A 27,055-nucleotide genomic window follows, 5' to 3' on the forward strand; every position below is an offset into this window, starting at 1 on the left:
AAAAATCACACAGGGCTCCTACCCTCTAAACAGCTTATATTCTAGTAAAAGTTGCAATGCTCCATTCTGCAAACATGCTAACACCTCATGCTTGTTCCATAACAAACCCTTATAAATTGATAACATAGTTAGCAGGCAAAGATCTAGGAACACTCTAAGAACAGTATTCTAAAGAAAGCTTTCAAACTCTGAATACAAGAATACATTTGCTTTGGAGATTATCAGAAATGAAAGATTAAAGGGACTTCAAGTAGACAGAAGAATTTCAAAAGACAGTACAGCTGTATACTACTGAAAAACAATGGGTGTAAAGAGACCAAACCAGCAACTCAAAGCAACAATGGACTAGCTTTTGTTAAATCCAATTCAACCTGACCAAAAATCTGGGTGGCAAAGTGTCAAAGAATGAATACAAAGACTAGTTTTGGTCTCTCATCAGAAGACAGTGAGTCCTACATAAGTCATTCTAGCCAGCCCAAAATAAACAGAAATCACTGGGAGAAGCATTATTTTTAAGCATGAATAACTAATATGTGGATTTATAAAAATTCAAATAAGGAACAAGTGAAACAAAATAACCACTTCCTGCATTTTACAGCACTTTACCTTTTTTTAATATTTATTTTTAATTTATTTATTTTTGGCTGCGCTGGGTCTTAGTTGCAGCAGGTGGGATCCTAGTTGCGGCATGCGAACTCTTAGTTGCAGCATGCATACGGATCTGGTTCCCCAACCAGGGATCGAACCCAGGCCCCCTGCATTGGGAGCTTGGAGTCTTACCCACTGGACCACCGGGGAAGTCCCTACTTTTTACAAAGGACATTCACAACTTCATCTCTCATGTCCTTTTTCTACACATCTGGACAACCAGATGATCACATCAATTCCCATGGTTCAAATACTACACTTATGTTGATGAATATCAATTGATACCTTTAGTTCTGACCTCTTCTCTGAACTCTCAACTTACATACCATCTACTTTACATCTCCACTTGGATGTCTCCCAAACATCTAACAGAACCTGTATTTTTTTTTCCTCCAAAAATCTATTCCTCTCCCACCACCAACTAGGTAGGTGCACAAGCCAAATACCTAAGAGTCAGCATATCCCTCATTCTCAATTTTCAATCTACCATATGCAAATGCTATCAACTCTAATTCCAAAAGATATGTTGAACTCATCCACCTCTCTCCGTATCATAGTTCATATCTCATCTTGACTATTAGAACCTTTAATCCATCCTCTCTGCTTTTATTCTTTTCTCTCTATTCTCTCCACACAGATTGCAGAGTATATGTAAATATAAATAAGAATATAACATTCTTCTGTTTAAACCCCTCAATGGCTTCTCATTTGACAAAAAATTAAATCCAAACTCCTTGATGTGGCTTTGAGTCCCTGCACGATCCAGCCTCTGCTCGCCTCTCCAGACTCACTTAAGGCCACTAACTTCACTCTGATATTTCAGTTCTTCTAAAAGAGCTCTGTCCCAATTCAGTCTTTTCACATGTCATTCTCTGTTCCTGAAAAGCACAGGTGGTGTCTTCATTTTCTTTAGGACTCAGCTTAAATGTTACCCACTCAGAGACTTTTTTGGATCATCATAAAGTAGGCCGTTTTTTAAATTTTCTACTTCAGCCTTGCTTGTTTCCTTCAGAGACCTGTTACAACTTGTTTTCATTTTGTCTGTTTGCTTTTTTGTTGTTGTTGCCCTCACTATAATATTTGTTCCATGAGAGCAGAAAATCACATCTATCTTGCTCACCATCAAATCTGCAATACCTACAGCCCTCAAAAAATATGAGTTGAATAAATGATCATTAGTGAAATTCCTTCTTACAGTAAATTCTCAAATATTGCTGGGAATATAAATTAATTGATTCAACATTTATTGACAACCTATTACTTGCCAAAAATTGAGACAGGCACAGTGATGAATTATACATTCCTTGCTCTCAAGGGCTTTACCAGTCTAGCACAGAAGGAAGTAATAAGCAAGTCCCTTTTTCCTCAACCTCTTCTGAGAATGTTCCCTCCACCTCCCTACGTGAAATAACAGCTGGTCCTCTCCTGAAGAGAAAGCCTGACAGTCTTTCCTCAGAATGTTACCTCCAACCCCCTGCTCTAAATGAAACAATCTCTCACCTCCCTTGAAGCCCTCTCAAATGGCTGCTGTCCAGTTTTAACCTCCTGCCTATCTCAGGTTCTAGAAATGGGATTAAAACCCTCTTTGCTCACCTGTGCAGCTTGTCCACATTATCTTTGTTTTAAAAACAAAGAAAAAATAAAGCTCTACTCTTTTGAGGCTCTTCTCATTTCAGCAAAATTACTGTCTCCCTTTCCTTATCACTGTTATATTTTAACCTCCTGGTCTCTCTACTTCACTCATCTAAGGCTTTGGCACATGGCTCAATGTCTTCCTCTGCACCCTAAACCTCCATCAAACTGGATGACTTCACCATGGACTTGGACAACCCATCCAACAACCTGGCTACTTACTTCCTTGACGTCCTTAACACCAGTGGTCTCTCCAAAACAGTTATACAATGTACCACCAACATGGATATATTATGGCCCAGTCATCCTGTTACTCTCATAGTAACATCACTTCTGGCCCTTTTACCGTTATCCAAAACTGCTCTATATCCCAAACCACTATTTCAAGCATCTTGTTCTCCAACCATAACCTTCTCTTTCAAGTTATCATCCTTTGACCTTTACAAGGCCTCTTATCCATGAACCCTTTTACTTCGACTGTGATCCATCAGAGCAGACCGTCTCTTTGGCTTTACTTTCCTCATCATTCAGTTTATATTTTACAGTGTATCACATCAATAACCCTCTTGTCATTAACCTAAATTCCCTTGTTCCTCTTTTAGAACACACCAGGATAGCAAAACTCCAAACCTGGATGAACCCAACTATCCTCCTTCTTTAAGGCTGCCACTAAAAAAGTCACTCAACAGGACACACTGGTTTAACTATAAATTCGTGATCACTGTATTAGTTTGCTAGGGCTACCATAAAAAGGTACCACAAACTGAGTGGCTTTGGAGAACAGAAATGTATTGTCTCACAGTCTGGAGGCCAGAAGTCCAAAAACAAGATGCTAGCAGGGCCAAGCTCCCTCTGAAGGTACTAGGGAAGGATCTGCTCCAGTCTTCTCTCCTATTTCTGGTAGTTCCTTGGCATGTGACAGCTTAACTCCAATCTCCACATGACATTCTCCCTGTGGGTGTGTCTGTGTCCAAATTTCTCCTTTTGATGTGGACACCAGTGATTTTGGATTAGCAGCCCACCCTGCTCCTGTATGACCTCATCTTAACTAATTACATCTATAACAACTCTATTTCCAAATAAAGCCACATTCTGAGGTACTGGGAGGTTAGGACTTCAACATATAAATTGGGGGAGGGGGGACAAAATTCAACCCATAACAACGCGTAACCTCAAATTTTTCTGCCAAACCTTCTCCTCAACCCACTTTCCATAACAACTATCCCAAGTAGAAATGTGACTTTAGTCCAATCAGAGAAAACCACAGTTCTTTTGTGGGAGCTACCAGAAAAGAGGCTCTCTTTTCCAACAGATTTGGAGTTATAAAGTATACAAACCTGAAGTTTTAGTGCTCATTTTACTGCTATAATGGGAAAGCCTACCTGAGACTGGAGACAAGATATGAAGGAAAAATTGAGTAGTGGTGTCACTGTGATGCTAACACATCTGAAGCCAGCTCTACTCCTGGACCTATCGATTCCATAAGCTAACATACTTCCTTTCCACTTAAGACAGTTAGAACTGCCATTTCCTATTACTTGCACGAAAAAGTTCTGACGTAAGAATGAATAAAACTGGCTGATAAAGTGAGTTTTATACTTCTTGACTGATACTTGGAGCCATATAGACCCAACCAAAGAATATAAACCAACAGTAATGTTTGCTATTTCAATTCTTTTCATGTTATAGACCTAACATTTTCAAAAATATATCCACACAACCTTTTTTATCTCAAGTATAATTTGAAGTAAATGCCATTTCCTAAATAAATTAATTTCTTAAAATGAATTGAGAAAACATTTTTTTTCTATGTTTATTAGTTGTTCCATTACTCCTTTTCAAAACAGAAAAGAATTTGCTAAAAAGAATTTTCATCAATGTAGTAACTTACAAAATACGAGAGGGCAAACCCTCAGAGATTACTGTTGACACCCAATTGAGCAGGATGATTAATAGGCCAGAACTAATAGATTTGATTAGTTAAGTTGACCTGTGCTAGTTGAAGGTAAACAAGCATGCTGAAATTTAATACAGACAAATGAAGAGTAGATTAGATAGGTAAAAAAATATAAGCTTTGCACAAATGAGACAATTTTCAGTTAATGGAGTTCCAAGAGACCCAAAAGAATCAGTAATGAAATGTTGCTTTTAAAAAAGGCAAGTTATGGGCTTCCCTGGTGGCGCAGTGGTTGAGAATCTGCCTGCCAATGCAGGGGACACGGGTTCGAGCCCTGGTCTGAGAAGATCCCACATGCCGCGGAGCAACTAGGCCCGTGAGCCACAACTACTGAGCCTGCGCGTCTGGAGCCTGTGCTCCGCAACAAGAGAGGCCACGATAATGAGAGGCCGGCACACCGCGATGAAGAGTGGCTCCTGCTTGCCGCAACCAGAGAAAGCCCTCACAGAAACGAAGACCCAACACAGCCAAAAATAAATAAATAAATAAATAAATAATAAAAATAAAGGAATTCCTTTAAAAAAAAAAAAAAGTAAAATAAATATCCTTTAAAAAAATAAATAAATAAAAAATAAAAAAGGCAAGTTAAATTATAAAGTATGAACTTAAATACACTACATTTTTAAATCATATATACACAAACGTCGTCATTTTACAGCTTCATAGTAAATAACATATATTGAATCCTTTTTGAGCATTTCCTATACACCAGGTACTAGTCCTAACCACTTTACCCACTGAGTCCATTTATCCTGACAAGGCACATACTATTATATCCATTTTACAGATGAGGAAAATGAGACATCAATAAGTTGAGTAGCTGACTCAAATTCCCATACCTATGTAAGAGCTGGCACCAGCATTCAAATCCAAGAAGTCTGATTGCAGGACTTTTGCTCTTAATTCTTAGGTTTGTTGCCTTTATTATCAATGTTATTACCTTTACCATCATCTTACTAGCATCTTTCATATGCACTGTATCATCTGAACCTCCATAACAGGTATTACCATATTTTCCAATTCTAAAACACCTTCAGTTGTAAGGGCCACCTTCTATTTAACACAACTTAATATCAAAATAAAGATAATTTAAAAGAATAATTTTTTATTATTAACCCACAAATGCATACATTTATCCACCATTTTCCCTGTAGTATCACAATTGCACACATTTACCCACCATTTTCCCTCTTAATTAAACATTAAGTCAAAGCAATGTTTTGCAGTTTTCATTGTACAAGCCTTTCTCCCTCCTTGGTTAAATTTATTCTTAAGTATTTTATTCTTTTTGATGGTACTATAAATGGAATTGTTTTCTTAATTTCCTTTCTGAATTGTTTACTTCTAGTGTATAAAAATACGGCTGTATGTTGATTTTGTATTCTGCAACTTTGCTAAATTTGTTTGTCAGATCTAAAAGTGTGTTTGTGGAATCTTTAGGATTTTCTACATATAAAAAAACATAACAGTATGGAGGCTCCTCAAAAAATTAAAAATAGAACTGCCATATGATCCATCAATCCCACTTCTTGGTGTTTATCCAAAAGAATTGATATTGGGTTATCAAAGAACCCATGTTCCAGAGATCTGCTATACAACACTGTGCTTATAGTTAACAACACTGTACTATACACTTAAAATTTTGTTAAGGGGATAGATCTCATGTTACTTACCACAGTAATTTTTTTTAAAATCATGTTATTGACAAACAAATAATTTTACTTCTCCCTTTCTAATGTGAATGCCTTTTGTTTCTTTTTCTTGCCTAACTGCTCTGGCTAGAACTTCCACTACTATGTTGAAAAGAAGTGGAAAAAGCAGGCCTCCTCATCTTGCTCCTGATCATAGGGGAAAAGCTTTTAATCTTTCACCGTTCAGTATGACGCTAGCTGTGGGTTTTTCATACATGAACTTTATCATGTTGAGGAAGTTCCCTTCTATTTCTAGTTTATTGAATACTTTATAATCATGAAAGGGTGCTGAATTTTGTCAATGCATTTTCTGCATCGAGATAATCACGATTTTTTTCCTTCATTCTATTAAAGTGGTGTATTGACCGACTTTCATATGATGAACCATCTTTGCAAACGTTTCATTGTCTTTTCCTGGAAATAAACTGAAAAGCCAGGAAACACAAAGCATTTTTTTTCAGCCAAATTGAACCTTTGACTGAAAAGTACTGTCAGCTTACCTATAACATAATGTGGAAAGATCTGTAGCATTTCAATCCATAGTTTAGTGAAATACTAGCAGTGTGTTACCTTCAACTATACACATTCCACCAATCTGTTATCTGGCTTACTTAGCAAACTCCTCTTTTAAATATTGCTCTGGAGGTTGTCTACTAATCATTCATGCAGTCTCCATAGAGAATTACTTCGACCAGAATCTGCAATTGCTTAACGTCTATCTGAAAGATAGTAGGAACAAGAATTTCTACAGTGGAATTGGAAGAAGGGATAATTTTGGCACATGCGTATGGAGATAATACTCGTCCAGTCTGTTAAAGACCTAAATGTAAGGCCAGACACTATAAAACTCTTAGAGGAAAACAGGCAGAACACTCTATGACATAAATCACAGCAAGATCCTTTTTGACCCACCTCCTAGAGAAATGGAAATAAAAACAAAAATAAACAAATGGGACCTAATGAAACTTAAAAGGTTTTGCACAGCAAAGGAAACCATAAACAAGACGAAAAGACAACCCTCAGAATGGGAGAAAATATTTGCAAACAAAGCAACTGACAAAGGATTAATCTCCAAAATATACAAGCAGCTCATGCAGCTCAACATCAAAATACAAACAACCCAATCCAAAAATGGGCAGAAGACCTAAATAGACATTTCTCCAAAGAAGACATACAGATGGCCAACCAACACGTGAAAAGATGCTCAACATCACTAATCATTAGAGAAATGCAAATCAAAACCACACTGAGGTATCATACATGGTCAGAATGGCCATCATCAAAAAATCTACAAACAATAAATACTGGAGAGGGTGTGGAGAAAAGGGAACCCTCCTGCACTGTTGGTGGGAATGTAAATTGATACAGCCACTATGGAGAACAGTATGGAGATTCTTTAAAAAAACTAAAAATAGAACTACCATATGACCCAGCAATCCCACTACTGGGCATGTACCCTGAGAAAACCATAATTTAAAAAGAGACATGTACCACAATGTTCACTGCAGCACAATTTACAATAGCCAGGACATAGCAACAACCTAAATGTCCATCGACAGATGAATGGATAAAGAAGATGTGGCACATATATACAATGGAATATTACTCAGCCATAAAAAGGAACGAAATTGAGTTATTTGTAGTGAGGTGGATGGACCTAGAGCCTGTCATACAGAGTGAAGGAAGTCAGAAAGAGAAAAACAAATACCGTATGCTAACACATATATATGGAATCTAGAAAAATGGTACTGATGAACCTAGTGGTAGGGCAGGAATAAAGATGCAGACGTTGAGAACAGACTTGAGGACACAGCAGGGGAAGGGGAGGCTGGGACGTAGTGAGAGAGGAGCACTGACCTATATACACTACCAAACGTAAAACAGATAGCTTGTGGGAAGCTGCTGCACAGCACAGGGAGATCAGCTCGGTGCTTTGTGACCTCCTAGAGGGGTGGGATAGGGAGGGTGGAAGGGAGGCTCAAGAGTGAGGGAATATGGGGATATATGTATGCATACAGCTGATTCACTTTGTTGTACAGCAGAAAGTAACACAACATTGTAAAGCAATTATACTCCAATAAAGATGTATTAAAAAAATACTCATCCAGTCTGAATTTCAAGTATTCTGTATAATTATTGGACCATATGTCTCAATTTCTAGTTGAGAAAATGTAACTCTAGTTGGAGCACTTATATGAACGTTGGTGCTGCTGAGGGAAAGCAGTTAGGAGGGTTAAGAATATCTAATATGATTTATTTTGCTTAAAGCTCCTAGTTCAGGGTCTATTGGAATATTATACAAATATGGTTTATGCTATATAGCCTACGGGATTCAGTAGAAGACTCAATGTATTAGCATACTAACATATCCCGCATTCAAACAATTGCTGATATGTTACTATACTAGGCGCTTCTGATACAGAGATGAACAAACAGAACAACTTCTTTGCCCTCCCGGACCTTAGTCTTAAGATAGAGAAAAAAAAGAGAGAAATTATAACACAATGGCTAAATACAAAAATGTATTTGATGCACTAAAAGCTGACTTCTAGACAAACAAAAAAGTATTCAAATAAATTGTACTTACTATCATTATTACCAAGCAGAAACAAGTACAGAGAGAAATATACTGAGGAAATAAGAAGGTAAGAAACTTGGTTGTTCATTCATTACTCATTCATTTAGACATCTATTGTACATCTATATGCCTAAATACTGGGAATAATAAAATAAGTATCAATAAGAAACTATCATCCCTGACATTGAGAACTCAGTCCAGTGGGAAAAAAAGACAGTAACAATTCACTGTAATAAGTACATCAAGAGGGAGCAAACACAGTTGCTATGGCATCAGTGACACCTAAGGGAGACATACAAAGAAAAGTCATGTCTGAATTATTTCATAACAAACTAAGAAAAAGCTGAGGAAGTCACTTACAAGTGACACCTAAACTAAATCATAAAGGAACCAGTCAAGCAGCTGCAAAGAGCACTCCTATCTCAAGACTCTTGTACTGGTTGTTCCCTCTACCTGGAACATCCCCACAGATATTCATTCATATGTCTCACTTCTTATTTCATTCAGATTTCTGATCAAATATAACGTCCTCAGAGAGGCCTTTCTGACCACCCTATCTAAAGTGCCACCTTATGGCACTCTCTTCCCTAATCCTGTTCTATTGTTCTTCCTAGCTCTTATCACTATCTGACATATTTATTATCTATTTGTTTCTATGGGGAGACCCCTGACTAGAAACATTAACCCATGGGGCCAGTGACTTGTCTTGCTCACCAAGTAATGTCATAATACGGACACCAGTGCTTTGCAGATAGTAGGTACTGAGTATTTGTCAAATGAATGAAGCAAAGGAAAGGAATGAATTTCAGGTACAGCAAGAAACATATAGCAGAAAGTTATGAGAAATGGACCATGGCTGGGTGCTCTTAACCAATAATAACTGTAATTGCAAATATTTATATTTATTAAGGACTTACTATGGACCAGGCACTATTCTCAGCACTTTACTTGTATTATCTCATCTAACTTTCACAATTCTATGGACACTCTTACACCTTACATATGAAGAATCTTAAGCACAAAGAGATTAAATGACTTGCCCAAATTCACACAGCTAGCAAATGGCAGAACTAGAATTCCAAGCCATGCAGAACAATGCCAGAGCTCACTCTTTTAACCACTGCCCCAAAACATAGGAAACTGACAACCTCTCTGGGTTGTTTCCATGGAAGGAAGGGAAGGAGGGAGGGAATACCTACTATAAGCAGTCTTTGTGAATATTACATGCTTCATATATTTAAAACCCTATATGTATTACTCATTAGTAGCATTATTAGTTTTTTAAAATATGAACTACATTTACCATGCAAAAAGCTAAGTAATTCCCCATCCCTTGCACTTCTGATTCTGATTCAGAATAGGACTGGGCTGAGGTCTAAGAATTTACATTTCTAAGAAGTTCTCAGGTGACACTGATAGTACAGGACCACTCTCAAGAAACCCTGAGCTACATAACCAAAATGTGAATTAAACTCCTTTCAAATAATACTAGATTTCCTAAACAATCAATGGCTGAACTAGGTACCTTCAAAGTACTGAAAATATATATATATATATATATATATACACACATATATATATACATATATATATATGTATATATATATATGTGTGTGTATATATATATACACATACATATACACACACTGAATATATATATATACACACACACACATACACACACACATATGCATGCTTTCTCCCAAAGGTCAGGAAAAAGACAAGAATGTTCACTCTCAACACTTCTATGCAACACTGTACTGGAGGTTCTAGCCAGGGAAATTAGACAAGAACAAGAAATAAAAGGCACCCAGATTGGAAAAGAGGAGGTAAAACTATCTCTATTCACAGATGACATGCTCTAATATATAAAAATTCCCAAGGAATCTACTAAAAAACTATTAGAACTAACAAATGAGTTCAGGAAAGTTGCAAAATACAAAGACGATATACAAAAATTATTTGTATTTTTATATACTTGCAATATACAATGTAAAAATGCAATTAAGAAATCAATTCCATTCAAATAAGTCAAAAAGAACAAAATATTTAAGAATAAATTTAACAAAGAAGTACAAAACTCATACTCTAAAAACTACGAGACATTGTTGAACAAAATTATATATAAATGGAAAAAAAATCCCATGTTCATGGATCAGAAGACTTAACACTATTAAGACAGCATTACTCCCACTAATCACAAAGTCAGTGCAATCTCTATGAGAATTCCAAATGACTTCTTTGTAGAAACTGGCAAGCTGATTCTAAAATTCATAAGGAATTGCAAGAAACATGGAATAGCCAAACAATCATGAAAAAGAAAAACAGGGCTTCCCTGGTGGCGCAGTGGTTGAGAATCTGCCTGCTAATGCAGGGGACGCAGGTTCGAGCCCTGGTCTGGGAGGATCCCACGTGCCGCAGAGCGGCTGGGCCCGTGAGCCACAACTACTGAGCCTGCGCGTCTGGAGCCTGTGCTCCGCAACAAGAGAGGCCGCGATAGTGAGAGGCCCGCGCACCGCGATGAAGAGTGGCCCCCGCTTGCCACAACTAGAGAAAGACCTTGCACAGAAATGAAGACCCAACACAGCCATAAATAAATAAATAAATAAATAAATAAATAAATAAATAATTTTAAAAAAAAAAAAGAAAAAGTTAAAGGACTAGCACTTTCCAATTTCAAAACTTACTATAAAGCAACTGTAATCAAGACAGTGCTATACTACACATGGAGAGACATACAGATCAACGGAATAGAATTAGGAGTCCAGAAATAAACTCATGCATCTATGGTCAAATGATTTTTACAAGATCATTCAATGTGGAAAGAATAGTCTTTTCAACAAATGGTGCTGTGACAATCGTATATCCATGCAAAAGAATGCATTACCTTACATCATATATAAAAATTAACTTAAAACAGATCAAAGACCTAAGTGTAAAAGCTAAAATTATAAACTCTTAGAAGAAAACACAGGGATAAATCTTCACGACTTGAGATTTGCCAAGGGATTCTTAAATATCACACAAAAAGCACAAGTAACAAAAGAAAAAAAATAACTTGGGCTCATAAAATTTTGAAGTTTTGTACATCAAAGGACATTATCAAGAGAGTAAAAAAACAATCCACAGGATGGGAGAAAATATTTGCACATCACCTATCTCATTAGGAACTTTTATCTAGAATATATAAAGAACTCTCACAACTCAATAATAAAAAGACAAACAATGGGCAAAGGATGAGAATGGACATTTTTCCAGAGGAGATACACAAATGGCTGACAAACATATGAAAAGGTGCTGGACATCATTCGTCATCAGGGAAATGCAAATCAAAACCACAATGAGATACTATTTCACACCCACTAGGATGGCCAGAATTGAAAAATCAGATAGTAACAATTATTTGAGAGGATGTGGAGAAATCCACATCCTCACACACTGCTGGTGGGAATATAAAATGGTACAGCTGCTTTGGAAATAGTCTGGCAGTTCCTCAAGCAATTAAACATAGAGTTACTATATGACCTGATATATCCAGCAGAAATGAAAACACGTATCCACACAAAAACTTATACATGAATGTTTATAGCAGGATTATTTATAATAGCCAAAAGGTGGAAACAACCTAAATGCCCATCAACGGATAAACAAAATGTGGTTTAACAATAAAACTGAGTATTTTTCGGCCATAACAAGTAATGAAGTACTGATACTTATTACACTTGGATAAACTTCAAAAACATTATGTTAAGTGAAAGAATCCAGCAACAAGAGTCCACGTATTATGTGATTACATTCATACAAAGTCCAGAATAGGAAAATCTATTGAGACAGAAAGTAGATTAGTGGTTGCTTAGGGCTGGGGGAAGCATGGAGGAGAAGGGATGATACCTAAAGGGTAAGAGATTGCTTTTTCACGTGATACAAATCCTCGAAAATTGACCGTGGTGATGGTTGCACATGACTATAAACAGAGTAAAAACCACTGAATTGTACATTTTAAATGGATAAATTGTATAATATGTGAATCGTACATCAATATGGCTGTTTAAAAAGTAATTTTTTTTTAATTTTAAAGAAATAGGACTTCCCTGGTAGCGCAGTGGTTAAGAATCTGCCTGCCAATGCAGGGGACAGGGGTTCAATCCCTGGTCCGGGAAGATCCCACATGCCACAGAGCAACTAAGCCCATGAGCCACAACACTGAGCCTGTGCTCTAAAGCCCGTGAGCTACAACTACTGAGCCCGCGCACCACAACTACTGAAGCCTGAGCGCCCTAAAGCTCACACGCCACAACTACTGAGCCCACGCACCACTACTGAAGCCCACGCACTCCAGGGCCCACGTGACTCAACTACTGAGCCCGTGTGCTGCAACTACTTAAGCCTGCGCACCTAGAGCCCATGCTCCGCCACAAGAGAAGCCACCGCAATGAGAAGCTGGCACACCGCAACGAAGAGTAGCTCCCACTCGCCGCAACTAGAGAAAGCCCACGCTCAGCAACGAAGACCCAACGCAGCCAAAGAAGAAATAAAAAGAATGAAATAATAGGGCAGGAAGCTCAAAGAACATCTCTTTACAAATAAACAATTTCTAAACATTTTATAAATTCAGTACCTCTAGTACTTCTATTAAAAGTACTTGAGGACGGGGGCTTCCCTGGTGGCACAGTGGTTAAGAATCCGCCTGCCAATGCAGGGGACACAGGTTCGAGCCTTGGTCCAGTAAGACCCCATATGCCGCAGAGCAACTAAACCCGTGTGTCACAACTACTGAGCCGGCGCTCTAGAGCCCTCATGCCACCACTACTGAAGCCTGGGCACCTAGAACCCGTGCTTTGCAACAAGAGAAGCCACCACAATGAGAAGTCCATGCACCGCAATGAAGAGTAGCCCCCGCTCACTGCAACTACAGGACCCAACACAGCCAAAAATAAACAGATTTATTTAAAAAAAAAAAAAGTACTTGAGGACTTCCCTGGTGGTGCAGCGGCAGAGAATCCGCCTGCCAATGCAGGGGACACGGGTTCAAGCCCTGGTCCAGGAAGATCCCACATGCCACAGAGCAACTAAACCTGTGCACCACAACTACTGGGCCTGCGCTCTAGAGCCTGCGAGCCAAAATTACTGAGCCCGCATGCTGCAACTACTGAAGCCCGCATGCCCAGAGCCCGTGCTCCGCAACAAGAGAAGCCACCACAATGAGAAGCCCGTGCATCACAACAAAGAGTAACTCCCGCTCACCGCAACTAGAGAAAGCCCACGCGCAGCAACGAAGACCCAACGCAACCAAAAATAAATTAAAATATATTTTAAAAGTATTAAAAAAATAAATAAAAGTACTTGATATGGCTCATATTTCTAAATGCAGATATAGTTCAAAAGATAATTAATTTTTTGGTTAGGTTAAAGGAAAATAAGTCTTGTTTACCTCAAGACATTCTGACTGCAAAGCCCGAGACTCCCATTTTTTCACCCTAGCTCTCAACAATTGTTCATACCTGGAGCACCAGAAATCCCCAGACCTAGCAGTTCTATTTAACTTAGTAAAACAGTTTGTTTTTTAGGAAAATTTTCTCTGATACACGGTATGATCTTTAGTAATACGATACTGAAGGAACTCCAAGTCCAAACTACCATGTCCAAGAGACTATTAGCTTAAACGTAAATACTGGCGTGACGTATACTAACCTAAATAAGCTTAGGTTTTCATAAGCAATAAATTCCTAGAGGTAGCAAAATGTAAAACTACCTTCTATCATGTCTACAAAAACCCTCCACTATAACTTGGTACAACAATCACTTTCTAGAGATGTGGTCTATGCAATGAAAAGTTGATTTTCACGTAAGATGTTGCAGCCTAGAACATATGTTCAGTTATAACCAAGGAATGGCACCATTAATTAGTTCTGTCAGAGCTATTTTGCCCTCAGAAATACAGACTCGTTCAATTTATATAAGCTGTTTACACTACCTAGGTTATAACCCTGGCTCTACCACTTAGCAGTAGCTTGACCTTGAACAAGTTACTTCACCTGTGTGACTAAGTTTTCTCTTTTTATAAAACAAGAATAATAAGGATGATCTGGTTAACAGGTTGTAAGGATTACTGAAAACAGTGCCTGACAAATCATAAGTTCTCAATATGCATTAATTATTATTATCCTCAAACTGACCTCTTCTCTCTCTCTCTCTCTCTCTCTCTCTCTCTCTCACACACACACACACACACACACACACACTCACACACAGATCCCACTGAGTTATTTGCTCCTTTTACATAACAATAGAGGAATGTAATATCATGTGAATGTTCATTTTTATCCCTAAATTTGTCTGAAATATTGTCAATGGCTGTTTACAGGAAGCAGCATAGCAAATGTGCTTTAGAACAGATGTGCCCAGGTTCAAATCTCAAATCTACCACTTACAACACAACCCTGAGTGAGTAATGCAGAAGATTAATCCCTACTCATAGAAAGGCTGTGAATGTTAAGTGAAATAATATATGTAAATCACCTAAAGGTACCTACTGCTTATTAGTTTACATAACATCAGTCCTCTTCCTTCTCAATAGTGGCATAAGAATGTTTTCCTTCCAGGATCTTTGCATTAATATTTAGCCCATTAGATAGAATTGTTCCACAACTAAAGTAAGACCACACTAAGAAAGGCAGAGAAATCACACATAAAATTAAGTTCACAATTTTCAGTTATCTTATCATTTTTTTAAGCTCAATATCCATGCACAATTAGTCATTCATGGCTCATGGCAGGTTTAGAAATTAAAATATGAAGATAAACTATTCCCTCTGTCCCTATCCCAAGAAAGCACATATTTCTGTAATTCGCAAATGCCTTAGTGGATCACTAACTTTAAAAAGTATATTTAAATCAGTGATTCTCAACTTGGGGCAATTTTGTGCCCCAGGAAATTTTTGGCAATGTCTGGAAATATTTTGATGGCCCCAGCTGGGAAGAGTGCTACTAGCATCTTGTGGATAAGGACGCTGCAAAACATCCCACAATGCACAGGACAGCCCCCCACACGAAAGAATTATCTGGCCCAAAATGTCAACAGTGCCAAGGTTGAGAAGCCATGATCTTAAAAAAAAAAGTATTGTAATATAGAAGTTTTCCCCCCAAAAGTATGTTCTTGGCCAAATTTTTACTGAAGACGTAACAAGAAATGAGCAGCTTGATTATTTCAGATGGGAAACTCCTGGTACTGTTAAATCCCCATTACAAAATTCCCAATCTAAAGAGGAAGTGAGGCTTACTTTTCTTTGCATAGTTGTACTGTGTAAAAACAAGTTTTTAAAAGAGCTCCAACCTTTATTATTTTTTCTTTTTTTTAAATTGAAGTGTTCTTGATGTACAATATCAGTTACAATTGTACAATATAGTGATTCACAATTTTTAAAGGTTACACTCTATTTATAGTTATTATGAAATATTGGCTATATTCCCCATGTTGTACAATATATCCTCGTAGCTTATTTTATACATAATATTTTGTACCTCTTAATCCCCTACCACTATATTGCCCCTCCCCCTTCCCTCTCCTCACTGAACCACTAGTTTCTTCTTTGTATCTGTGACTCTGCTTCTTTTTGTTATATTCACTAGCTTGTTGTATTTTTTAGATTCCACGTATAAGTGCTATCATACAGTATTTGTCTTTCTCTGTCTGATTTATTTCACTTAGCACAATGCCCTCCAAGTCCATCCACGTTGCTACAAATGGCAAAATTTCATTCTTTTTTATGGCTGAGTAATATTTCCATTACATATATATACATACCACATCTTCTTTATCCAGTCACCTGCTGATGGACACAGGTTGCTTCCATGTCTTGACAATTGTAAATAATGTTGCTATGAACATTGGGGTGCATGTATCTTTTCAAATTAGTGTTTTTGTGTTTTTTTGGATATATACCCAGGAATGGAATTGCTGGGTTACATGGTAGTTCTATTTTTAATTTTTTGAGAAACCTCCATACTGTTTTTCACACTGGCTACATCAATTTACATCCAACAGTGTATGGAGGTTCCCTTTTCTCCACATCCTCACCAACATTTGTTATTTGTGTTCTTTTTGATGACAGTCATTCTGACAGGTGTGTGATATCTCATTATGGTTTTGATTTGCATTGTCCCTTATGATTAGCAATGTTGATCATCTTTTCATGTGCCTGTTGGCCATCTGCATGTCCTCTTTGCAAAAATGCCTATTCAGTTCTTCTGCCCATTTTTTAATCAGGTTGGGTTTTTTTTGATGTTGAGTTATGAGCTATCTATATATGTTGGATATAAACCCCTTATCAGTAATATCATTTGCAAATATTTTCTCCCATTCAGTAGGTTGTCTTTTTGTTTTGTTGATGGTTTCCTTTGCTGTGCAAAAGCTTTACGTTTAATTAGGTCCATTTGTTTATTTTCACTTTTATTTCCTTTGCTTTAGGAAACAGATCCAAAAAAATATTGCTACAATTTATGTCACAGAGTGTCCTGCCTATGTTTTCTTCTAGGAGTTTTATGGTTTTACGTCTTACATTTAGGTCTTTAATCCATTTGAGTTTATTTTTGTATATGGCGTTAGAGAATGTTCTAATTTCATTCTTTTACACGTAGATGTCCAGTTTTCCCAGCACCACTTACTGAAGAGACTGTCTTTTCTCCATTGTATATTCTTGCCTCCTTTGTCATAGGTTAACTGACCATAAGTGCATGGGTTTATTTCTGGGCTCTCTATTCTGTTCCATTGATCTATGTGTCTGTTTTTGTGCCAGTACCATACTGCTTTGATTACTGTAGCTTTGTAGTACCAACCATTATTTTTTAATTGCACTTGCAATTCATTAAAGCATTATTTATATCACAAAGTTTCTTATACCTCACTTTTATCTTACTTTTGTACAAAACATTAAAAAGCTCACACTTATGTGATAGGGAAGCACAGTGCATGAGGCCAACTTTCAACAAACATCATTATTATATACCAGGTTAACAATGACCAAAACTTGATAATATACCACGTTGATGGGGAAAAGGCACAAACACTGTTGATGGTATAACCTTTCTGAATGTAAACTGGCAGTATCTATCCAAATTAAAAATATCCTTTGGCACCAAATTATACCTACTAAAAATTAATGCACATACACATGTGCACAAAGATGTATAAAAGAATATTCACTGCAGCACTGTTGGTAACAACAAAAGATCAGAAACAATATAAAAGTCCATCATTAGGTGGCTAGTTAAATAAATTACAGTATATTCATATAAAGGAATATTCTCAAGTGTTGGAAATAATGAGGGAAATCTGCATGTGCTCGTATAGTACAATCTCCTAGATCAATTACACTAAATAATAATAAGCCACAAAATATGCAGCTTATTCAAAAGAAATATACATACACTCACACTATATATATAGCATATCTTATATATATGTGTGTGTGTGCATATATGTGTGTGTGTGTATATATATATATTTTTTTTTGCAGCTACATCACAGACTATTGCTGGAAATACACACAAGAAACATCAAGAATGACTGCCTCTTGGAATGGGATTGAAGGCCAAGAGCAGGATGGAGACTTTCACTGGTATGTGTGAATTTTTTTTTAACATAAGTTTTACAGTCGGTAAGGAAAAGAGCCAGCATAAACCTAAGTCAAAATTCTGAGCCTCAGTATTCTCTAATTTGAAATAATGATAATAATAGTCTAGCTTACTGATTATTGTGAAGATAAAATGACAGACATAAAATGCTTCGTAAATTATAAAGCAGCACACAAAATTATAAATTAGTCCTCTGACTGAATTCTCCAAACCAATTGTGATAATAATTTTTATCATTCTTCTGGCCAATTTCTCTAAATCCAAACACGGGAATGTTTAAGATGAAATGTGAAGATAGATGCCATCTTAGAACACAAATTTTTACTTAACATACAGCTATTTATTTTTTTAATTGAAGTATAGTTGATATCAATATTACATATAGTTACTGATTTCAGTTTAAAAGGGTGAATTTTCAAAAAAGTTGTCAAAAAGAAATGCTAAGTTGGCTGATTACAGAAGAAATACATGCTCACTGTTGAAAAGAAGGTAAGTAGAAATTATAACCATGCTATCATAAAATCTTGGTGCTTTTTCTTCCAGTCTTTTTTCTATGATGCTTAAGTGGATTAGATTATTTGTCTAAATAAAATGTTTCCACTGTACTGTAATACAGCATTCAAATTACAACATCCCTCAGATTAACAAAAGCTCCTAATAAACATAATTTTTAATGAAGATATAATATTTTATCTTGTTGATGAGACTTCCACTACTTTAAAATGAAATTTTAGTATATGGGTTTGCCTAACGAACTCTGCCTAGATTAATTTTTCATTTATTTCTACCAATTCTCCAAATTACCCAGACCTCTATCAATGGATCTTTCCCCCCCTCCCTCCCTACATACCTCCCTCTCCCACCCCTTCTCTCGCTTAAGCCATTTTCCTGATTTTGGTTTCCAGATTTCCAATTTTATTAAGTCCAAAATTCACAAAACAAAGAAGCATATAACTGTGTTTAAAATTCCTTGAAGAGCAAGTAAAACACCTTAGATTGAGACCTTAAATTAGACTATTAGTGAGAGAGGAGATTAGAACTATGATTCGTTACTAAATAAAGATGCTCAATCTTTTTCTACTACATGTTAGTCTGTTATCATTGTTCTGTCTGCAAATAGAGTGAAAACAAAAGAATACACTCTATTGGACAAACCAACTGTTCCTAATTAATTTTAACTGTGACAGCTCCTCCCAAATGCTGAACATTCCAAGCCATTTTTGAAAACTGTTAAATACTGCTCAAGGAAACAAAGATTTCCTGAATATACTGGACTGTAATTGCAGGCAAAAAAGAAAAATATCATTATTGTGCCTTTCCCATAGTAGGAACTCAAATGGTATGTCATGTTGAATAAATACTCCTTTTCTGCTTCTGAGAACATGTTGTAATTTTCACACTCTGCCCTGTATTTACCATCATAACTGTTAAACCAGACCGCAAAGGTGATACCCATAGTAACACATACTGTCTACTTTAATGAAATTGAAAATAAACACCAAAAACTGAAATTATGGGAGATTTTTTTCCCTCCAATTTCCAAATTTTCTGTAATGCAGTTTTATCACTCTTGCAATTTAAAAACAGCATTAAAAAAAAAGTATCCTTATAGCATGTATTGTTTTTGATCAAATATTAAGATTGTTTTAATTAAGTCCCATTCTAAAGGCTTTTTTATTATTAAAAAAAAGAATCCTTGCTAAATTAAAACAAGAAAACTTCAGCATAAAGCTGAACTGATGGATGATTATTTAAAATACTCATATTATGCCATCTTTCAATAAAACAAAACCTTCTTCATCACCAAGAGCAGTACTTGCGCACCCACGATTGTACTGTCAAGAAACCAAGAAAGGTACTGGAGATTCAGAGGCAAAAGATAATGCTTCCATACTCAAGAAGTTTAGTACCTAATTAGGAAAACAAGGCATATACTGAAAAAAAGAATAAAAAATACAAGGGAGCAATGGATACGCCGAGCATGTAGTACACAGAGAAGTACAGTGGACAGATTTTGAAGTCCTACAGACTTTGGTTCAAATCTTAGATCTATCACTTACTAATTTACGTAAATTATTTCCCTCATTTGTAAAATGGAGTGTTAGGTTAAGTGAAGTAAAATTCTTGGCATACAGTAACACCCAAAGGGAAGCTAATAGTATTATTATCATTATTATTAGAGATACAGCCTTAAGGAAGAAATGGGCAATCAGCAAAGTTTAAAAAGAGGAAGCATTAATATTTTTTTGTAACCTACCACCATAAGCAAAAATCACAAGATCTTTCTCACTCAAGTTTTACTTCTTATTGACAAGAATAGAATACCTAGCGAAGAAAATTAAAATTAAAAAACACTAAGGCTGGACTTCCGTGGTGGCACAGTGGTTAAGAATCCACCTGCCAATGCAGGGGACACAGGTTCGACCCCTGGGCCGGGAAGATCCCACATGCTGCAAAGCAACTAAACCCGTGCGCCACAACTACTGAGCCTGCGCTCTAGAGCCCACGAGCCACAACTACTGAAGCCCACGCACCTAGAGCCCATGCTCCGCAACAAGAGAAGCCACCACAATGAGAAGCCCGCGCACTGAAACTAAGAGTAGCCCCCGCTCGCTGCAACTAGAGGAAGCCTGCATGCAGCAGCCAAGACCCAATGCAGCCATAAATAAATAAGTAAATAAATTTATTTTTAAAAAAAACACTAAGGCTATATAGCACTAAAGTACCGTAGGAAAGTCACCACTAGATCTCCAAATCATAGAATATGATCTATAAAAAAGAATGTTCTTTGGAAAGGTCCTTAGATCAGCTAATTCAAACTCTCCAACTAGAATGTAAGCTCCATGTGTTTTTTGTCTCCAAGCTCCAAGAATTACCATCTATTTTGTTCATTAGTATATCCTCAGTACCTAGAATAATTCCTAGTACATAATAAATGGTCAGTACATATTTGTTGAATGAATATTAAAGCTAAGAAAACTGAGGCCTGGAGACTTAATGCCATACAGTTAGCTCCTGGCAGAGCTGGGAATGAAACTAACATTTCATTATTCTAATAGTCTATCCTGTCTAGAAGCTAGACCATGATAATTTACATAATTTATTTTGGTGGTTGGGGAGTTGGAGGGTTGGTTGGCAGGCAGGAGAAAGAGGAAGGAAAGAGTAAATTAAAATATTTTTCAGGTGTTTTTCCCCCAACTGTTAGTTTTGCTTAGTTGATAAAGGCAAAAAATTATACACAAGACAATCCCAGTACAGTGCATAGCACATAAAAGGTACTTAACAAATATTGGTTGAATGAATGAACCTACTCCAAAACTATTATCATCTCATGATCAGAGGCAGAAACTAACTTCAGCATCAGTTTAATCTTTGTAACTGTCATACAGCCCTTTAGAACTTTCAGCCATTCATAAGACAAACAGTTATTAATCACTTTCTTCCAGATGGGCACTGAGGGAAACAGATGAATTGAAAGATGTCCCTGCCCTGGAGGATCTCACTTGAGTATAGCTATGTCTAAATGTGTGCTGGGGCAGGGGGGAGATGGTGACATAAACAAATCAATAATGAATGTGAAACCAGGGTGCACTGTTATCTCAGTTTCTTTGCCTCAAGCAGTTAAAAAATTAAATTAAAAAACACAAATCAGCCAAGTTTTTAAGTAACAAGGAGGCACATTAGGCATATATTAACACTTGGGAAGTTTCTTTTTCCCGTGCGTTTACAATATACCTTATTGCCTCTTAATGTCTTAAAATCAAAATATTCTAAACTGACTTATTTGGCTATTCAATATAAATGAACCGTCAGTGTTTGTTCTCTTATATGTGAAATAATGAAGGATAATACTCCTGATTCAGTATTAACTTTGTGTAGATGTTAATATTTAAATATATAACCACAAGAACATATTTAAATTACTTAACTGTCTATAAAATTGACAGAGCCTGAAGAAAATATCCAGAGATGATAGTAAATAGAAACTGAAAACATAGTCTTACCCAAGGAGAGAATAAAGTATGCACACAACTAAGAAGCACATCTATAGAAGTCCTCAGGGGAACAAAATCTTCAAGACGGGAGAATTCCCGCTGGAATTGGCCAAAAGAGCCAGAGAGCAACAGCCTGCCAACAGGATCTTGCTTAATGCATATCACTAACTAGACTTAAAAAGTGAACACCCAAAAGTCAATGTTGCCATTCCCCGAATCTGAGTTTTCAGGAGGACCCTTCCAAAGAGATTCGCTACCAAGATTAAATCACCATTTTCCAAGTATTCTTCCCCAACATCTGCTTGTCAAAATAGGATAAGCAACACCAAATAAACTGGGAAAGAAACAGACTTCACTTATGAAGCTGAAAATTCCTGCAAGCCGAAGTTAGTTATGCTAACTGAGGCACAAGTTATTAACGTGATTCCTGGTTCCTGGGGAGAACATTTTTCACTCAGTATCTCTATCCTTGAATGCTAGGCAAAAGACCCCCAAAGTCTCTTGATCCCAACACAGGAAACTCTCCCGCCCCAATGTATAACCTATCCCAGTGTTCTGCCTTAGATGCCCTGACGAATCCAGGCCAAGGAGACTACAAGGTGGCGGGGAGATACTACAGGGCAGGCAGGAAGGCTGGGGTGGGCCCCAACGGAGAAGTCCATGGCCACCAGCTCTGCAGAGAACAGGCTGAGAAGGTGAGGCTGGGGTGGTGGTCAAAAGCGGGAAGGGACTGACAGGTGCACATCCCCCTCACCATTCAGGACATCACGGGAAGATTACAATTGGCTTTCTTTACAGAGAGGGAGGAACAAGGCTCCCAGAGTGATGCTGAGCGGTCTTCTGGGAAGCACGAGGACTGACTCTGAAGGAAGCAGAATGGCAAGAGAAAAGACCCTGAGAACAGGTTTTGGTGAAGATTCCCCCAGTACACGTGACCTCTTACGTCCTTCCCAGCACCAAGACTGGTGGGACCATCACACCTGTTCAAGGATGTTTCCCTGTTTTCCGCTTGGACAGCGATAGAGCCCACCGGGTAGGAGTGGTAGCAGAACTGAGGAGGAAAAGACTGAATCGGGGGATCTGACCCAGCAGGAAACCTGATCAGGAGGGGAAGAGGCTGAATCCAGGAAGGGCTAGCAAGGTAAGTACGCGCTCTGGTCGAATGAGACTTATGTGGAAGAGAGACTGACTGGAGAAAACTGCTGGAGAAGGGTTTTCGTCGGACTCCGCTGGGAAAAGGCCGGTTTAGAGAGGAAAGACTGGCTTGGAGGCGACCCTGAGCGCCTGGCTCAGGAAGGTGACTCTGCCTGTCCCGAGGGCGAGCCTCGTGTGGGGCAAGGGCTGACCCGAGGATGAGGCTGATCCGCGAGAGCTCAACAGGAGCTCACCTGGGGTGCTTCTGGCCAGGAAGGAGGAAACTTCCTGGGTGGGTGAAGGCGAACTGGAGTGAGAGGAGCGGGCACACACCAAGCAGGGCGGGGGGCACGGCGGGGTCGGGAGGAGGGGGCGCCGCGTGGGGCGGGGCTGCGGCGCCGACCGGCCGGGGCGGGGTCGCGGCTGCCGCGGTTGAGCTGCCGTCTCGGGATGGCGTCCTCACCCAGTCACACTCACACTCTCACACACACACACATACACACACTCACACGCGCGCGCGCTCGCTCTCAGTATCGGCCGCCCCGCCAGGGGCGGAGAGAAACTGCCCAGGTCGGTGAACCATAGGACGGTGGGGGAGGGGGCCGGGGACACCGGCCGTCCGAGCCAGGCGGACTGGCGGGTGGCGTTACCTGTGTCAGAGAGAGCTGGGCCGCCGCAGCCATGGTGTTTCCATCATGCACGGGAGGGGAAGGAAGGACGGGCTGACGGGGGCTCGGGGCGGGGAAGAGGCGGAGGGAGCAGCCGGAGGCGAGGCCCGGGCGGGCAGGCGGGCGTCTCCCCTAACTTCGACAACTTCCCTCCTCTCTCCCGCCCCGCCCCGCCTGGCCCCGCCCATCCCCGCCCCGCCCGGCCCCGCCCGGCCCCGCCCCCTGGGCGCAGGCCGCGGCGGCCCCCAAATCCTGGCGCCGGAAGTTTTGCCGCCGGACTGGAGCCTGCCGCTGGGGCCGCCTGAGAAAACCCGGAGCGGAGATGAAATTAAGTCGCACGAGCTGTGGAGGCAGAGACAACTCCAGATTGTCCTGAGAACTTTAAGCAAGTCACCTACCCACTCTAAGCTTCTGCTTCGGAAGAATGGGGGAAATTATACCCAAAGTCCAAGTTGTTTGTGAGAACTAAATGAGATAATGACCGGAAATAATAGCGGTACTTTACATATGCCAGAATCTGTGCCGGACGCTTTATTTTTAAATTGTATAAGTGAAGGAACTGAGACATAAATAAGTTGTTCAAATTAGGAAACTGAAACACAAATATGTGTCATACGTAAGGTCATAAAGCTGATTAGATAGCTGGTGGATTAGAATCCAGGTCAGACTCCAATACTTTTCATTTTAACCATCGGCTATTAGGGGGTGATATCGAAAGAGAAGACTCTTAAATGAAAATCTAGGTGGGAAGGTGAAAGAATACTCTCCTAGCCCACTTGCTGCCTACCATACTCAGACTGTTCAATAAAAAAGCTCAGCACTCCAACTCCTCCCTTAGTCCACCTGGCAAACCCCTCCTACTTTCTCAAGACACAACTCAAGTATCACCTCCTTTGCAAAACATCTCCTGACCTCCCAAGTCGGAGTTACACACTCTTCTTTTTAACATTTCTTCTCTACCTTATGAAGTCATCATCACTCTAATGACTTTACATCTCTCTACCCACTAGGCTGAGAGCTCCTCAATGGCAAGGACTGTTTCTGATATATTTCTATATCCTCAGACACTAGAATGTGTTATGTACTCAGTACAAGGCCTTAGTTCCTGCCAAGTTAAACATAACACAGCCTACACTTTCTCATGCTGCCTTCTTCAGTTGAAATAACCAATCAGTTACTTGAAATCCTCATCCTTAAAGGCTTGGCTTATATGCCACCTACTTCAAGAAACCTTCTAGGAAATTCCACCCCACCTCTTAGTTGCTCTGATATGATCCTTACACTCTGCCTTGTTTTTAAGAGTTAGTTGAGGGCTTTTCTATACCCCCACTAGATTGTAAAATCCATGAGAATAGAGGGCTGACTCACAACTACATCCCTCTCACAATCTGGCCTAGCACAGAGTAGGCCTCAATAAACGTCTTTGCCCGGAATGGGTCTTCCTTTCTCAGTCATGTTGGCTTCCCACAACAACAAACCATAACTCTATCAGGCCCACACCCCTGTTAGCATTCTTGTAGTAGTCCCCGTTTGACACACAAGGAGGGCCAACTGAACAAGGCCAAGGATGGAGTTAGCCCCATGTAAGGTTTTAGACCTTTACCACCACAGGCAAACCATCCCAGAAATGCCCTCAGAAATTCCTGACTGTACTCAGACCCCATTTTTACAAGGTCCAGCCAACGAAGAGCCAGCCACGCAGGTCTGGTGAGCAACAACTTACTCAAGAGAGTCTCCTTTGGCCTCTTTTTGCTGTTATTCTTTTTAACTTAAGGGAGAAGGGGAAATAATGTTTTAAATTACTCCTTTTCCACCTGGTACATTTATCAGCTATAACCACCACTGATGTTTCTACTTTAATTTTCTAATTTATATTATCACTTTTGAACTTAACAACTCTGAAAGGTAGTAATCATCATACCCACTTTACTGATGAGGTAACTGAAGGTCATAGACAAGAAGTGATTTTCCCAAGGTTATACAGCCAATAACCAAAGCAGTATACCATAGTGGAATAAACAGGGCTTGGACATCAGAAACATCTAGGTTCCAATCCTGTCTCAACTATTTACTACTTGTACAACCTTAGGGTTATTGTGAGGATGAATGAGATAACGTATATGGAAATACCTAAAGATGTAGCTACATGGATTTAGTTAAGAAATCTTTAAAGTCATGGAATAAATTGCTGATGGGAGTACAAATTCGCTTGCTATTCAAGGAGACTCCTCCAAACCATATTAGAGCAGGTTTGGGCCTTGGTTAAAATAATAATAATGATAATCAGACCCCTAAGCAAGGGAAGACTACTTGTATGGGAATTGCCCCAGGCTCCCTTCCAGACCACCAATAATTTGTATTGGCTTCCTTCTTTGCTCATTGGTTCTGGTTTAAATTAAAAACTTGACATAGTGAGGGGATGGGAGTGATGGTCCAAACTCCGGAAAAGGCCTAGAACTTCCGGGACTGGATGTTTTTTTAGATGGCACACCAATGAGAGTTTGCAAATTCATGTCCCAGATCTCATCAAAGCACTGGGTCATATCCCAGATGTATTTTAGGAGGGTAAAATGTAGCTAATGGAAGATATGTTATGATCTAATTCATTGTAAAACGAATGTGCTTCATGGAGCAGACAAAAAGGACTTATCTGTTTTTTGTGGGGCAACTTAATGTCTCTGGGTCTGTAAGCTTCATATTCTTCATGTGTACATTGGAGATAATAATACCTACCTTGTAGGGATGGCGTAAGGACTAGAAATCATGCATAAATGTCTTATCAAAGAGCCTGGCCTGAAATGGGTGTTCAGTAAGTGGCAGCTATTAATATAAGGATACCATTCTTTTTTTTTTTTTTTCTTGATGTGGACCATTTTTAAAGTCTTTATTGAATTTGTTACAGTATTGCTTCTGTTTTTTTTTATGGTTTGGTTTTTTGGCCATGAGGCATGTGGAATCTTAGCTCCTCCACCAGGGATTGAACCCGCACCCTCTGTGGTGAAGTCTTAACCACTGGACCACCAGGGAAGTCCCTATAAGGATACCATTCTTCAACATCACCACTTAACTCTCTACCTGTCAAACAACCCTCCAATTACTAAGTCAGTTTTGCAGATACA

The 27,055-nt window shown here is 38.8% G+C and overlaps 1 protein-coding gene across 3 annotated transcripts in view; it reads right to left on the reverse strand.

Moving 5' to 3' along the window:
- Window positions 1-24,096, reverse strand: part of EPS15 (epidermal growth factor receptor pathway substrate 15) — a 157,322-nt gene extending 133,226 nt beyond the window's left edge. For all 3 annotated transcript variants that reach the window (XM_068539856.1, XM_068539857.1, XM_068539855.1), the window contains exon 1: window positions 23,919-24,096. In XM_068539856.1, the coding sequence (XP_068395957.1) occupies window positions 23,919-23,951 (33 nt within the window). In that variant the 5' untranslated portion in view covers window positions 23,952-24,096. The remainder of the gene's footprint in view (window positions 1-23,918) is intronic.
- Between the last annotated feature and the right edge of the window lie 2,959 nt (window positions 24,097-27,055).

Source organism: Eschrichtius robustus, chromosome 3, assembly GCF_028021215.1.
Source record: "Eschrichtius robustus isolate mEscRob2 chromosome 3, mEscRob2.pri, whole genome shotgun sequence".
Taxonomy (NCBI): domain Eukaryota; kingdom Metazoa; phylum Chordata; class Mammalia; order Artiodactyla; family Eschrichtiidae; genus Eschrichtius; species Eschrichtius robustus.